This window comes from Vicugna pacos, chromosome 4 (assembly GCF_048564905.1).
Source record: "Vicugna pacos chromosome 4, VicPac4, whole genome shotgun sequence".
NCBI classification, from domain to species: Eukaryota; Metazoa; Chordata; class Mammalia; order Artiodactyla; family Camelidae; genus Vicugna; species Vicugna pacos.
This window is the reverse complement of record NC_132990.1, coordinates 9,287,636-9,303,852: the sequence shown is the minus strand read 5'-3', so window position 1 is coordinate 9,303,852 and position 16,217 is coordinate 9,287,636. Positions and strand designations below refer to the sequence as shown.

The 16,217-nt window shown below is 54.8% G+C and overlaps 1 protein-coding gene across 2 annotated transcripts; it reads right to left on the bottom strand.

Annotated features, from left to right (window-relative positions):
* Positions 1–4,686: 4,686 nt before the first annotated feature.
* On the bottom strand, positions 4,687–16,217 carry NOL6 (nucleolar protein 6). Of its 2 annotated transcripts, none has more exons than XM_015249995.3 (26): positions 16,017–16,217; positions 14,715–14,921; positions 14,513–14,629; positions 13,248–13,427; positions 12,751–12,919; positions 12,383–12,517; positions 12,132–12,295; positions 11,921–12,041; positions 11,664–11,722; positions 11,466–11,567; positions 11,147–11,262; positions 10,792–10,969; positions 10,518–10,640; positions 10,196–10,344; positions 9,975–10,050; positions 9,614–9,754; positions 9,353–9,470; positions 9,117–9,271; positions 8,851–9,014; positions 8,295–8,447; positions 7,975–8,072; positions 7,074–7,198; positions 6,862–6,951; positions 6,270–6,464; positions 6,052–6,153; positions 4,687–5,895 (listed from the first exon to the last, which is right to left on the bottom strand). In XM_015249995.3, exons 1-26 carry the CDS (start codon positions 16,068–16,070, stop codon positions 5,746–5,748), a joined length of 3,441 nt encoding a protein of 1,146 aa, XP_015105481.3. In that variant the 5' UTR covers positions 16,071–16,217; the 3' UTR covers positions 4,687–5,745. The 2 variants fall into 2 exon arrangements, with proteins under 2 accessions (XP_015105481.3, XP_072815347.1); XM_072959246.1 differs by having other exon boundaries at positions 15,949–16,084.

The following is a 16,217-nucleotide window of genomic DNA, read 5'->3' as shown; positions in this document are numbered from 1 at the left end:
CTGGGGCCCCGTAAGGGTTGGGGGTGGCACACCCTTCATTTCCTGCCCCCCAAACTCTTTGCCTGAACGGGAACAGCTCAAACCGGCAAAGAAGGAGACATGGGCCTTGCTGTCAGCAAGTGGGGTGGAGAAGAGTGTAGACATAGAAAACAAATCATACTACAGTCCCCAAACCCCTAACCTCTTCTGGACCATTAGAGTGGGATGGGGGAGGAGCAGACCAAAAGAGACATACAGACATTTTCAAGTTAAGAAAGTGCTTCTCCTGTTTGCAAAGCAACCCCTAGAAGTGAGTGTATTTTCCCCTGTCACAGATGACAAAACTCTCATTTCGAGAGAAGTCACCTGCTAGGGTCTCACTCAGCCACTAAGTGTTGAGCTGGATTCAGACCCCACGGGGATGGGGAGGAGAGGTGAAGGGGACAGAGAGGCCAGGGAGCCACAGGTCCTTCCACACTTGAGCGCCCTGTCTAGAGTGTGTCCCACTCTTAGGTCACTGCTGGACTCTACTTCTGCTTCTGGGCCTCAAGAGTGGGGGGCTGCCTCTGGACTGGAACAGGGAGTGGAGAGCAGAGATGAATCACCCTATTATAAACGTCCCCACACTGAGGGGCCGGCAAGCAGCTCCTCCTGCTGCACCAACAGTCACCCCCTGTCTTCAGACAGATGAGATGGCAGAGAGCCCGTGAACACAAACTGTCCCCTCCGGCATCTCCGGCCAGATGTCCAGCTGGAAGTTGAGAAAATCTACCTTTTGACCCATATCCTGGGGGCTCTGGGTTCACCTTCTGGTGCCCCTGAGCTGCCCTTGGCATCCTTTGAAGACAATAGAGGATCATAGAGAAGAGGCAAAGAGAGGGGATGGAGGCCCAGACCCTATGCTGAGGAAGGGCGCAGTCACAGGGGCTAGGCTATGGGGGCAGAGCCCTCTTGCAGACCCAGAATCTCAGCTCCAAGCCTGGCTTGGCCACTGGCCTGTCAGGTGGCTTAGCCAGCTCTCTTCCCCCACCGCTCAGTTTCAGTTTCTTCATCAGTCACCTGGAGGTTTCAGGTGGAGTCCCCCCAACCCCCTCCCTCCCCCAGGGCCTCTGTAAGAATCAGACAAGATTACCAATATTTCAGGCTTTGAAAACTGTATTACACAGTCAGCATAGAAGGAAAGTTTCTTTCCAGAAGCTATGTGAATATCCATGTGCTTCCATGTGTGTTCTTGGCTGTACGTACATGTTTATCCATAGAGTTCTCTGTGTACATGCAGGTGACCAGGGGGTCTATGCACATATCTGTAAGTGTCCCTGTCTGGGCTTGGCTGTGGGTCTGGGTCCAGTGTTTAAAAAGCTAGAGATAGAAGACAGGGATCTGTTGAACAATCTGGAGACAAAGTGACCTGTGCATGATGAGAGGGTTTGGAGTGGGATTTAGGAGGCAGAGTGGGCAGGGCAGGTAGGCAGGATGCTGAAGTTGGAGGCAGGCAGAACTGAGTAGACAGGAAGCTGAACCTGAGGTGGGGCCCAGAACAACTGCTCTCTGAGAGGCCTGTGGTCTGAAGAGGGGGTGGGGGGGACAGGCCATGGAACCCTCTGCATCTGGTGTTCCATAAAGGTGATGGGTGTGTTTGAGCCCAGTATCCTTTCCCCTCATCCCAGCCCAGTCTGGGTACTAATTATAGGGGAGCCACCAGCTGCTGGCCATAAGGGGGAGGAGTCACAGGGGACTGCTCCAGAGGAGGGGACAGGATGCAGCAGAAGATTCTGCGGTCAGACTTCAGAAATGACTTCCTGCTCTTTAGACCTTAGGTTAGTGGGAACTGAGCTCTAAGGAGACCCCATTGGTTGGGAGATAGGGGTGGGGGTGTTGTAGAGGGAGACTGAGGAAAGGCCAAGATGGCACACCTACTCTCATTTTCATCCAGACCATTTGGTGATCAAGTGGAACAGGGGCTGGATCTCAGTGCCCCCTCACCCCCTCAGTCATGGTCCAACCTTGACCTTGTCAGTCTCTAGGAGGCCCCAGCTCTGTCCTGTGGAGGTTTCTAGCCTGAGACAATAGAGAGAGCTCCCGGCCAGGGGAACAGAGACTTAAGCTTGAGCTGAGGTGTACCAGAGTGCTCCCGCTCCCACCCCTACCCCTACCCTTGATCCTGCTCTTCTGGCTAATGACAGCTTCATCCAGCTGCCTGGGTCAGGAGAGGGGCAAGGCTGGCAGGCAGCCCAGACAGGGGAGGCGGCCCAGCTTTTCACTCCTCCCTGCCTCATTGGAGACATCCGGAGCTGCGGCCTCCCCACTCTTTAATTCCTCCTCACCTGACCCCTTGGCCCCAGGTAAGCCCAGGCTCAGCAGCCTTGCTGGAGCCTAGTTGCCTAGATTCTCTGTAACTCCCTGTGTGACCCTGGACAAGTTCCTACACCTCTCTGGGTCTCTTGCAAACCAGAAAAATTATCCTCTCCATCCCTCTTCCAGAAACTGAAGTGGGAGAGGAAAGTGAGTCTTCCTCTGGGTTTGGAATACCCTGGTCCCCCTTAGTTCCCTGGAGCCTCCTTCTCTCTGCAGCAGAGGGATGGGCAGGCTGGCCTTTCCTGGGAGGGTAGGAGTGACTCACGTGCCTCAGGCTTCCCCTCCCCTTTATCACTTACCTGGATTAACGTGTGACTCACAAAGCAAGTACTGGATGTTGGGGGGAGGTTAGATGCATATTTATTGGGGGGGAAATTGTGGGAGGGGCTCAGACTAGCCCAAATCTGATTTAATAGGTCAGGGACTGGTCAACTCTCTGAACTTCATTGACTGTAATCTGCTGCAAGGACCCCTAGGCTTTTTCTCTAAAGGATGGAGCTGGGCAGCAGAGGAAAACAGGGTCTTCAGCTAAAAGGATTCCACTTTAGAGGAGGTTGTCAGATACCACACCCGGAAGGGTGGTCCAATTCCCTTTGAGAATTCACTAAGTGTAACTACATAGAGAAGCTTAGAAAGGCTGAAAGAACTGGGGAAACTGAAACCCCAGGAAGGGGAGGGCTTTATTTAAAACCATTTGAAGTTACAGGAAAATACAAAAAAACAAAAAATAAAGTTACAGGAAGGAATCCAGAGTTCCTGCCTCCTGACAGCTTTTTCTCCTGACTTGCTCTTTAAAAACAGAGCAGATTTTGCCTTTTACAGCAACCCGGAGCTGGAGGCAAAAACCTGCACACACAGACTAGAGTATACTGATATGCACACGCACTCTCCCAACCCCGCAGCACACAAATCACACCATACAACAGATGCAGACACACCCATCTGCGTCCACCTGCAAAGTTAAATGCAGAGGCCCACAGGGGCAGACGCACCCATGGACTGTGTCAACCACATCCCCCTGAACACCCTTGCTCCCGCAGGAGTTCCTTCTAAGCTGTTTTTCTTCCCTTCCCCTGAGGTTCTAGCTCCTCATGCCACCCCCCCATTCCCCAAAGTCACGTTAGACCACACCAGCCTCCTCACCTACTTCCCAGAGAAAATCCCAAGGACAACAGGTTGGAGCAGGCATTGAAATTGGAGCGTGGGCTTCCTGCTCCCCCAACTCCCCAACCTGAAGGGAGTACAGAAGGTATGGTGCAGCTCCTTGGGTTTCTGAGTGATCTACCCCCTTCCCTTGCCACACTTGACAAAGCCATTATCTGGCTCATTTTACAGATGAGGAGGCTGAGCCCAGAAACGGGAAGTGACTTGCCTAGGATCACATGAGGAGGTACCAGGGCCAAGGGTCATTCTTCTGATTGGGACTGGGGTCTGCACTTCTTGGAGCCACCGACTTGCCTAGGAGCAGATTCCACCTCCGCCCTGCTCTGGGTTTGTGAAGGAAGGGATGGGCCTGGGGATGAAACTAGCCAGCATCCCCTGCCCACGGAGGGACTGTGGACAAATTGTGTGAGGGACCAAGGAAAGGGGAGGCCGAGAAGCCAGGGACAGCCACAGACTGCGGAGCTCAGCGAGGCCTGGGGCTGCCTCTCTTTCAGTGAAAATACACCCTGGCACACTGAGGTCTGGAGTTCATGAATAAACAGCACAGGTAGAGAGATGGATGCAGACCTCAGTTCACACAGCCAATTTGCTATGCTAATTTCAACCCCAGGCCAAGCTGACCCATGACAGTGACAGAGACTGGCATAGGTTCACAAAGAGTAACAGAATTGGGACAAAACTGGAGACCAGAGCCCCATGTATGGCCAAGCATCTTCAGGATGAAGCCGTTGCCCTCTACAAACTGGCCCCCCACTGGCACTGAACCTGTTAAAATGAGGATCATGAGGATAAGCAAGTGCTTCATAGGGCTGATAGGATTGTATGATCCATTTTGATACATAAGATGTGTAAAATAACAAAGGGTGCCCAAGGCTTATTAGGCAGGCACTCAATAAACATCTACTTTTTATTATCTCTCAGGCCTGTCTTTCACCATCACCCTACTCATTCTAGGCAGCGATCACAAAATATGATTCTCTTTTCCTTGATGTCTTCTGGTGTCCTTCCCCGCCCTCCATCTGCACATGCCTCTTCTGCACACACCTGTATCCTACTTGAGCAGAGCACTATACGGGTGCCACAAAGATGCCAAGAAATCTATGTTCAAACATGGTCCCGGCCCCCAAAGAGCTTACATTTTGGAGACAAGATCAAAACCATGTGGAAAAGGAAGACAAGCCAAGAACATGGGGAAACAAAGTTGTTTAATTTTAAATCAGAGTTTAAGACAACAGGAGAGTTGACACCAATGTACATGATGCAGAGGAAACTGAACAGGCTCTCATGTTTCAGAGAGAAAGAGCACCTTAGGCTGGGGGCCAGGGAAGGGTTTAAGGAGGAGGCACTGTTTGAGCTGAGTCTGGAAAAACAGCCAGGATTAGGGAGAGGCAGCCGGAAGAGGGGTGTGGACCCGGCTGAAAGGAGGCTGCATCCCCTCCCCCAGGGCACTGGGAGTTCCTGGAGAGCAGGGCTTGGGCCCCTCTCACCTCCACACCCCCAGTGCAGGGGCACAGAGCCCAAGAGGCTCGGACACAGAGAGGCCAGGGCAGCACTCAGTGCTTTCTGCATCTCTCCTGGATGGGGGACCACCAGTTCCCCTCACCCCTTCCCTTCCTGTCCTCTGTGCTTTCCCATGTCCCCATCTAGGACCAGGACCAGCAGGACCAACACAGGAGGGCATTGTGCCCCTTCAATGTGGACTATTCATCCCACGCAGACCCCTCTTCATTGCTCAGTGCTGGTGCTCTGTGACCCTCAGGCAGTGCCACACCTTCTCTGGGCCCCATTTAAAGGCCTGACTCTGCACCAAAGAGCATACTGAGATCGAGGCACACATTCTGGCAAAGGAGAGGGCACAGAACCACAGCCCTGGGCACATAGCCTCCTCTCTGGGCTTCTGGAGCAGCCTAGGAAGGAAAAAAAAAAAAAAAAAAGGCCCAGGCCAGGCTGGCAAGCAGATGGATCTCCTGGGTTCGTTCAGTTCCCTCTGAACTGGCTCCCACTCCTCTTCTGGGCATTCAGACAGTCAGGCCCAGAGGACCCCACAGGGAACCATGGCCCCTGCCCAGTGCTGGGGCATCTGACAGAAAATTGGGACAGGGCATTATTGAGGACAATTCAGTGTGTTCAGGCCAGCACGCCCTTCTTGGAGGGTCCATTTGCAGTGAGGGTGCTCACACCATTGACATCTTGCTCCAGAGGTCTGAAGTCCTGTCATCCATCTACAGCTTGCTCCTGAGCTGGCAATCACACTGTCCACCTCTCACTTCGGGCCTCCACAGCCTGCACCAGGCCATCTCCCAGGACAGCAAAGTCCTCCAGGATGGCTTCTACATTGGGCACCATCACCAGCTCCCCACCTCGAGATACCACCATGCGCCCCTTTGTGTTGGAGGCCTGGGGGAATCAGAGAAATGTGGAGTGAGGTGTCACAGAGGCACACCCAGAGACACCAAGACACACATGCTTCACACCTGACACACACAGACACACATGCCCACGTGGAACACATGTACACGCTCAGGAACGGACAATCATTATCAGCCAGCACACCTTTAAGGGCTGGGGCTGGAAGCTGGTGGGCTTCCAGAGGACACCGATCACCTCTCCACCATGTTGGTCATAGAAGAAAAGGGCCAGGTCCCCAAAAGCCTCCTAGGAAAGGGCAGGACAGAGACAAGATGACAGGTGGGCACCTTAGAGCCACCTCCATGGCCCCAGCTCCACCTGGAAGTCCCTACCCCATGGTCCGTCAGCCCTTGAGGACCTACCCTGAGCTGTGCCAGATAGAGCTGAGGAGGATCGTAGCCCAGGACAGGCATCAGGGATGAGGGGCCCGGCTCACTGAGCAGCCCACGGCAGAAGGAGGCAGCTGGTGAGTCCACAGCCTGGCGGTGCCGGGGGATGTGGCGGGGAGACAGGCGGATCAGCACGTCATACATGTCCAAGGGTGGCCGGAACACTGTCTGAAGAAGGGTAGGGAGGGCTCAGCAGTGCCAACCTGGGAGCTGGACCACAAAACCCCTCCCCATGTCCACCTCGGTTCCCTCCTTCCTTTTTGTCTGACACCCACTCCCATTATGGGTCCAAATGCTCACTGAAAGGTGGGAACACCCAGACCCAGCTGGTGCCAGCCTGGGTCCAGCAAGAGGAAGGCAGGCTAGAAGCACCAGGCCTGAATGGGGCCAGGACCCTGGCTCTCCTCCAGGCTCCACCACTGCCAGACACTGTGGGCAGCTGCAATACCTTCTCCAAATCAGTCTCACCAAACAAGGGGCTGAGCATTCTGTGAGGGCCCCTAGAGCTCTGGACTTCCACAGTTCAAAGGCAGAATCCCTGGAACTCCTGGAGTCAGGGGCTTACCCTGATATCTCCAGGCCCCCGGGGGTCCATTAGCTGCTTCTCTAGGACAGGCAAGGCCTCAGCTGCCAGGATCACAAGCTGCTGTAAGATCTGAGGGGTACACACACATCAGGTAGGTCAGGCTTGACCACAGGTCTCTCTTAGCTCAAGCTGAGCCGGCTTTTTCTTTGAGGGAGAAGGCCACACATCTGGGAGCAGGAATGAGATTAAACCTGGGGCGAGGGTCCATCCTGTGTCCATATAGAGCTTTTGCGATCCTGGGGGGTAATGATAACCATAACGGGGAGTTGTGTCCGAGTTGCCAGGAAGACACTGCGGATCTCCACCTGCTCTTCCACTGTGGATAAGAGGGGGTCCTGGGTCAGCCTGCCCCTCTCACCCAGACACCCTCCACTGCCCCAGCTCCTCCTACTATACACTCGGCAGTGGCCCATCCCAGGGATTTTCCAAAACCCAAAACCCTTCCCGGAAGTGGCAAAAGTGATGAAAAGGACCCTGCATCTACCTCAGTTGGGCAGGGCATTAAACTCTCAGCCTCAGCCCAGAGACAGAATTTTCCACTGCCAGGCACTCCAGTCTGGTTTCCGGGCCTGCACAAGCTGAGGCCTGCCCCTGGCCCCCTCCTACCCTGGGCTCCCACACACCTGGGCAATTAGAAAGCTGATACCCTCCTCTCTGCTGGCACCAGGAGCTCCTCATGTTACCACCAGAAATGATCACTCCTACCCCCTAAGAGGTCTAGGCATCTATTCTAACCTGAACGGTTCCCTGCTTCCACCATATGACTTCTCACCTGGTGTTTAGAGTCCCTATTCCACCATCCTCTTCCCTTCAGAGACCCCCAGGTAGCCTGCTTAACACCCCCAGTCCACTCTGTTTCTGATCATCACGTGGGCAAACCACATCTCTGGTCTCAGAGTTCCCTAAAGGCTGGTCCTCTTCCTCCTTAACAATTCCCAACCCCCAGGCAGTCAGGGTCAGGAGGAGATACGCGGGATCAGAGAGGCAGAGAGAAAAACCTAACAGACTGACAGGGAAAACCCTTGTCTGCCCTACTCTGCAATCCACAAAGGGTAGTTGTTCCAGTAGTCTGACCTCCATCCTACGACTTACCAGTGAGCTCATTGTTGAGGTTGACAATAAGGGGGTTGTTCTTCCAATCAAAGGTCGATATCAGGAAAAGGAACCGAAGGAAGCCCACCTGTGGGGAGCTGAGAGGAAGGAGTGAGCAAAGTGTCTGGGACCCAGCCACACATCCCCAGGCTCCCCATGGTCTGAGGAGCCTAGACCCCTTGGTGTGGTTTGCGGCGGGGTGGCTAGGTCTCAGATTCCTGTCTGTCCCTTTGGTTCAGCCACCTCTCCCATGTGGACTGAAGGATGAAAGCTGGCCCCAGGGGGAACTTTCTGGCTAGGGAAAGGGTGGAAGGAATCACCTGGGAGGGGTGAAAGGCTCAGGGTGCAGGAAAAGGGCAGCAGCCACCAGGTCCAGGCTCTCATCGGTGAGCTTCTCTCCCAGAAGCTGGGCACGCACCCACCGTTTGGCCAGCCGAGCCACACCCGAGAAGGCTGGGTGCTGCTGCTGGAGTCTGTGGGGAGAGGAGGGCAGTGGCAATAAGACTCAGACACTCAGCACTACCCTTCCAGCGGTGGTTCTGCTACTACTACTTTCAGCCCCACTGCTGCTGTTTATTCAACTGTTACCCAACCTTGGCCTCTGTGCTGATGCATCACATGTATAATCTCACATCTCCCTAACTAATACCCCAAGAGGTTGGTCCTAGCCTGATCCCCACTTTACAGATGAGAAAAATAGATTCAGACCAGATCCTGCCCAAGGGACCAGAGAAGTGGCAGGGCTAGGATTCTAGAACTACTCTGACTCCAGAACTCATATCTCTGACTGGCCTCCCAGAGAGACAGACGGCCAGGAGGGCAGAATGGCACCAAGAAAGGGTCTTCAGACATAGGAGCCTGTGGGGGTGCCCATACCCATGCAAGGCGCTGGTGAGCAGGGGCAACTGCCTCGTGTCCCTCTCAAGGCGGAGAGAGGCGGGGGTGTCCCTCAGTGAGATCATCCCCTCGGGGCTCCGCATCTCCCTCAGGATCTGGGGCTCCCGCTGATAGGCCACACGAATCCGGAACACAAACCCATCCTGTTGGAAAAGGATACGAGATAGGTGGTACATGTCAGCCTGGAGCCCCCTGACTTCCCATACCCTCCCTCCCCGGGAATCCCGGCCCTGCAGCAGCCTAACCTTGAGGACATCGGTGTGCGTGGCCGTGGCCTGGCACTGCAGCCCATGCTGTTGCGTCAGCAGCTCTGCCAGGCGCAGCTGGAAGGCAGCACGGACTCTCCGTATGGCCTCAGCATCCTGTGGCCACTGACCACTGCCCTCCAGGTGACAAACCACTGTGGAGAAGAGTGAGAGGTCTCAGACTGCAGCCTGGGGTGAGAACGGTCCCTCTCACCCCCTCACAGGAGCCCCCTCACCAGTCATGGGCTCCACGTAGGCCGGACAGGGCTTGTCAGGCCGGGGCAACAGCGAGGCCCGCTCTTGCAGGTGCTCATGAAAGGAGTAGGCTGGCCGGACTGGGGTTGGTGGGAACACCTGTGGAAGAAGGGGGCTGAGGGAGAGGCCTGGGACTGGGAGGAAGTGCCCCAAATCAGGAAGTTGGAAGGGAAAACACTGGGTGAGTGGAGCAGAGGAAGGTATCACCAAGCAGAAAGGGCTCCCTGCCCCTTGCACCTCACCTCAGTGTAGCGCAGCACTGGGTGAGCTCCCTGCACGGCAGACACAGTCAGCGGGAGACCTTCCAGTCCCCACAGCAAGCGGCTAAGGTCATCATAGCAACGCACTGCAGCTGCCAGAGCCTCCTCACCTGTGCTGGAAGTCTGAGCGGGAAAAGATAGTCAAGAAGGCAGGTGGGTACAGAACCGCCCCACTACCTGGGATACAACCCCGGCTCAGGCTGCTGCAGAGCCACAGGGCCCCCTGCTGGACACTCGCGGAATCACAGCCTGGCTGAAGTGGTACGTGTTCACCCAACTCCCCACCCAATCCAGCCACATAGATCCCCTAGCCTTAACCCCAGCCCTGAACCAGGGCCCTCACCTCTTTCAGGCCTTGGATCAGTGTGTCCAGGAGGCCCCCCGTATAGTGGACACAGGTATCTGGGATGTCAGCATGGCTGAAAAAGGTGCACAGTGTAGACATTGGGGGCCATGGAGTGAGCCGCTGGTTGCAAGCTGCTTATCCCAAAAGCTTGGACCAGACCCTCTCAAAAGGCCCTCCAGCCCACAGTTGCCTTCCAGCATTCAGATGCTAAAACTCACAGTGCCAAGAGGTGAGTGACCACCTGGTGGGGGATAAGGCGTTTCTGGGCCATAGAGGCTGCCTCCCAGACCACAGCTTCCCGAATGGCTCCATCCTGGAAACGCCGAAGCTCGGAGCGAGATCCCCAGAACTGGCGGAAGTCAGCAGCCTGGGGAGAGGAAAGGGGTAGTGGGAGAAAACAACAAAGAAGAGCTCCATCAGAAATCTCCCAACAGCCTGAATCCAGGTGGCATGAGGACAATCCACCCTGCTCCTTCCAGTGCATGTACTTGGCTTCCAAGAACAGGGCCAATTCCTCCCTGAGACCCCAGAGCTCCTCACCTCAGGCTGGTCGGCCTCTGGACCCAGCTCAAGAACACTGGTCAGCCCTTCAGGCCGGAGAAGCAATCCCAGGGTCAGGACCCCAGAGTCTCTGTGCCTTGGTGGATCCTGGCTGATGTCCCACTGTAGGGTGTAGAAAAGCTGAGCTCAACCCCTAATCCCCCAACTTGGTCTGGAAACTCCTTCTAGCCAGAGGGATGGTGTCTTCTGTATGCCCCAGGACCCTGGGTCTAACCTCCTCAGACCCACAAACTCCCCAACCCACACACCTCACCTCTGAGACTGGGGGCCGAGAATGGGCCAGCAGGTGCAGCCGGAACCCCAGACCCTGCTCCAGGAGGGTGGTTAGTGGACCCAAAACAGCTGAGACATAGTCCCCGCCATGATCCTGCAGCTCTGGCCACAGCTTCAGCCGGTGACATGCTGCCTGCAGGCGACTCAGAGGACGGAGACTGGAGGTGGCGGGGAGGGGACAGAGAGAAACAAAGAGGGGGAATCAGGTACTGCTGGCCCCAAGTATCACTCCCACCACCACAAGGAAGATCTGAGCACCTGCCTGAGGATGTCTACCCCATCACTAGCCCAGGAAAACAGGACTCACTGACATACCCTGCCACCCTTAAACTTACTGCAGTATGTGGTCAAAAGCCCGGATCATGGGTTTGGGAGTCATCAGCAGCAGCTGGAACCCATCGTCAGCTCTGCTGTCCAGCAACACCATAGACAGCTGTGCCTCGTGCTGCACCTGGGGCCACAGAGTAAGGAGGGAACTCCCATGTGAGACCACCAGCACTGCACCCCTCCGCTCAATGAACCAAGGGCTCAAAACCAGAGACATGCCTGACCAAAGGTCTCTGGAGAGGAGGTTCTGGGGTTCTGGGGCTGGCAGAAGGGACAGGGTCTGGGCTGAGACATCTGGGGAACCCAGGAGTGGGGGACAACTGGTACCTGGCGGTAAGTGGAGGCAGTGACATCAGCACAGAGGTTGAGACGGCCTGAGGAGTCCAGGAAGACAACAGGGAAGGCCTGGTGGAAGTCAGCCAGGGCCGGCTGGGAGCAGGAGACAGAAGCCAGTCAGGGCTGGGTCCTTATCTTAGGCCTCCTTGCCCAGACTCAGTACTGCCCACTCAGCACCACCCTACTCACCAAGGACGGATCTGAGCTGAAGCATAAACTGACCCCGTTGACCGTCAGGTCTGTGGTGGCTGAAGTGAACCAGAGAAGATGGGTGTGTCAGAAGGTATCCCCTTCCCTAGGGTCCCTCCCTCGTGACACCCACCCTCTGGACAGGTGGCTGCAACTGCCTGCCTCTGGGATTCGGCTTGCTCATCTGACTGAGGACAAGAAACCAAATGATCCCTGATGGGGATGAGTGGAACCCTGGGCCTTTCCAGCTGCCTCACCCAGAAACTGCAGGATGCTTCTCAGGACCTGGTAGCCGCTCATGGTGGTGTGGATCTTGCGTGTGGACACGAGGAAGGCAACCAGCATGGAGACAAGGAACCCGCTGAACCCTCCCAGTCCCTGACGGAGAGAAGGAGGGAGAGGCTGGAGCTCAGAGCCAGCCCACCACTTGGAGAGCCAGGGAAACTAGGCCACTTCCAACCAACTCACCTTGTCCAGTTCCCGCTGCCGCAGCCAGACCTTCAAAAGTGCCACACCATCCTTCAGCCCCGAGGCTGAGCCCAGCACGGTTGACAGCAGCTGCACATGGGACTCAAGGGCTGTGTCCTGCAGGACCCATGTGTTATAGTGGGGGGTGGGTGGCTCTGGACCACCTGTGGGAGGAAAGGGGAAGTCATGAGAGGAGAAGCACCTACAACACCCTTCCCTCCAGCTCCACCTTGATACCAGTGCCTGCTCACCATCCCCTGAAGGACTCTGCCTTCGGTACCAGGCAGAGCGCACATTGTTCTTAGATGGCAGCAGGCGGCAGGGGCGGAAGAAGTCAGGTGGAGGACATGGGTGCAGACGTACAGTGACCAGGCGCTCATCCTTCCCTGGGGGGAGACAGGAGATGCTCAGACTCTGCAGCCCCCTGGAGCCAGAGGAGTCCCTGCACCATCCCCTCCATCTGAGGGCCCCATAGCCTCCCACCTATACCTTGAGGTCCCTATACCTTTCCTCCCAAATTCGAGGCACAAGCCTCTCACCGTGGACTTGAGGCACGTGTGCCTCACTCACCAGATCCGTCACCCCATACTGTGCCTTCCACCCCGTGTGTGCCGCCTACCATGCGGCCGCAGCAGCAGCGAGGGCTTCAGGTGGCAGCCATTGGTGTAGGAAAAGCGAACACTGCCAAAGAGTGGGTCTTGGGCCAGGTGGTGAGCCAGGTGGGCCAGGTAGAGGGCGCGCTTACGGAAGTAGCGCTGGTTCAGCCCATCCTTGTCCTGTAGGATCTCCTGGAGGGGGTCAGGGGAAGAGACAAATGGCCAGTCACTTAAGTGCTTATTGCTGGAGAGCTTGGGGGCCAAGATGAAGCCAAGGTGAGAGGCACAGCTTAGAAGCCCAGGCATCCTTTGCTGGCCAGAATTCCCAAGCCAAGGTTAGCAACACCACATTGGATGTGGAAGGCAAAGTTCCAGAAGGCACATCTAATCTCCCTCAGGACAACTGTAGTGGTTGTCCTGATTCCAATCCCCTGGCAAGTGGTAGGTGGGAAAAAGAGGGGTTGGGGGACTTGTAGGTGGTGAAATGGCAGACCTCCATTCCCCAAACTCTGGACCTCACCCTGGGCATGGTCAGTGCCACATCCACATTAATGTCCGGCCGGATGCAGGTGCCCAGAAGATAACTGCCCACAACAGTGACCTGGGCTGGGGGCAGGAAGCGGAAACAGCCCTTCACAGTATAGGGCACTTGGTGGAGGGGGACTCGAACCCCTACTGGGAGCCATGCCTGGTTGCTCAGCTGTGGGGATAGAGACAGTGACACATATTAATTTGACTGCCTTCTGAACATGTCCCCTTGATGTGTAGTAGATATTTCAAATTCAAAATGTCAAAATGTCTGAAACCAAACTCCTGATCTTCCTATAAACATGTCTTCCCCATTCAGGCAACTCCATACTAGCTGCTGAAGTCAAAAACATTTAAATCACCTTGACTCATCTCTGTTAAAAACACCTATTTCGCTTCCAAAATGCATCCAGACACTAACCACTTCTCTACTGCTCTCCCCTGGTCTGAGCCATTTTTCAGCAGATCACTCCATAACAGGTTCCTAACTAGTCTCCCTGGTATCATATTTGCCCCGCTTCCCCCATTCTACTTTTAACACAACAGCCTGAATGAATTTTTTAAAACTGAAGTTAGATCACATCACCAATTTACAAAAAAACAAAACAAAAAACAAAAACAACCCTGAAGTTGTTCCCCATCTTACCCAGAACAACAGGCGCCGAAGTCCTTGTTTTGATGCACAGGGCCCTGCATGATATGCCCCCTTCCTCCATTGTCTTTCTGAACTCACCTCCTGCTATCTTCCCCTCATTCATTCCAAGGAATGTACCAGACCTGCTCCTGCCATGAGCCTTTAGGTTTACTGTTTCCAGTTCCTGGAATGCTCTTCCTCCCTTAGATCTCTATGGCTGACTCCTTAATACAAATGCCACTTCAATAAGGCCTGCCTCAACTACCATATTTAAAGTTGCAAACCACTCCCATCCTGATATTCCCATAATCCCCTTACCTTATCCTTCTTCCTTTTTCCATAGTTCTTATCATCTTCTAACACTGTCTGTCATGTTCCTTATCTAATGCCCATAAGCCCAACACCAGAACATAGGCTGCTTTGTTCACTGATGTATCCTAAGAATACAACCACTGCAAGGAACATAAAAGTATTTGCTGAATGAATGAATACATGATTGACTGCACTCCCAGCTGAGCTTCCTGGCAGTGAGAATGAGCTCCCTAGCACCCCATCCACTTCAGAGAATAGCAAGGACCCTGAGGACTTCTGGGCTTTCTAGTTCCTCCCACTACCTGCCTTACCTCTGTCTCAGGGGTTGAGGGCACCCTCATGATCCTCTGGTTGACCTCCCGTAGGAAAGCATCAATCCGCTCCTTTTTCTTCTCTGACAGCTGCACTTCCTTTAGTAGCTCCTCTACCTGTAAGAAGGGGCAGGGGAGAGTACTTCTGCCTCAGGGGCTCAGGTCCACCCCTCTAACCCAAAACCAAGCCACCCAACAGTACCTGCAGACGAAGCAGGCTGGAATGGAACAGACTCTCAGTCTCGCGAAGGCGATTCAGCTCCTCGTTGGTCGGTTCCTTGTACAGTTCTGCCCGGCTGAGTTTCACAGGCTGCAGGAGGCCCTCCACTGGAGACCCAGCCATGGTACACTTCTTTGAGGATTCCTTCTTCCCCTCCTTGCCTGTGCCTTCCAGAGCTGACTCCATCACCTGTGGCCAGTGAGAGGGAGAAGCCCGTGTGAGATCACAGGTAGCCCTCATCCATTGCCTGATATGCTACCATGATAGGATGTGGGTAAAGGCTTCACTATTTCCTGGTCTCTCATTTGAATAGGAGTCAGATTGTGTAAAACCCAGAATAATTGTTACTTAAAAGAACATTACTGAGCTCTAGACTTAAAACTCCTTGAGGTGAGGGCTCCCTATCTACCTAACGGCACAAGCATGGACTCTGCTTGGAGTTGGTAGGTGTGGTAGTTGACTGGGCCCTGCTGGAAGCAATGCCTGAGCTTCTTGTATTTCCAGGTACCAGGAGGTTCCTCTGCTGCTGGGTTAGTTCTGGGACTTCACAAATGCCATTTCCACTCTTGCTCTAACCAGACCTTGCCAGGTTACGCACACGCAAACGCACACGCACACACACACACACCACCCCAGGAAGCCCTGACTGTATCAGTACACATTAAGTGCTCAACGATGGAAAGTGCCTACTGGTTCTGAAGGATATACTCGGTAAATCATCCAAGCCTCACAATAATCCTAGCAGAAAACGGACACGTGAGCTCGAGGTTCCACAGCTGGCATGCCTATACTGTCAGCAGACTTCCAACCCTTGTCTTTGAGATCCCAAATTTTCTCCCGTACAGCACTGGGCCCCGCCCCCCTCCACCGTCCCACACCTGGGAGAGCCTTATTGGAGCGCTCTGGGAGCGCCACCCTGTGGGGAGCAAAGAAATAGACAAAAGAGGGGAAAAGATCCCGCCCAACGTCAGCAGGACCTGGTAAGGGAAAAGACCCAAGCCGCGCGGTGGGGATGGGAGTAGGGGTAGGGGCTGTGTCTTTTCAGCTTCAAGGTGTAGAGTTAACGAAGAGAGAAGCTCAGTAAGTTTTACTGCTTTTATCCAGATACTGCTAAGTTCCATCTCCCTTAGCAACTCAGACTGGTTCAATGCCCCCGGGCTAGAAGCATCGGGGGAAATAGGCCTCCTTCTGAAGGGACTGCCCTCGTGCTCCTTACTGGCAAGCTGTCAGGCTCTGCCATCTCCGGCATGTTGCGCCTTCCTTCCACCGAGATGGCTCACCCACCTCCGGCTTCCCAGCAGTTCCGCGATGCTGCGCTCCCGCAGGTGCGGGCCCCATCCCTCCGGTCTCGCTCTCGCACTTTGGGTTTAAAGTCTACTTGCTCTGCGCAACTTCCCACGTTGGCAGAAATGCCCACGCCACGGGAGAAAGGCCGGCACTAGTGTCAGCGTGCCTCGAGGCACAGGACTCCGCCCAGCTCTAGAG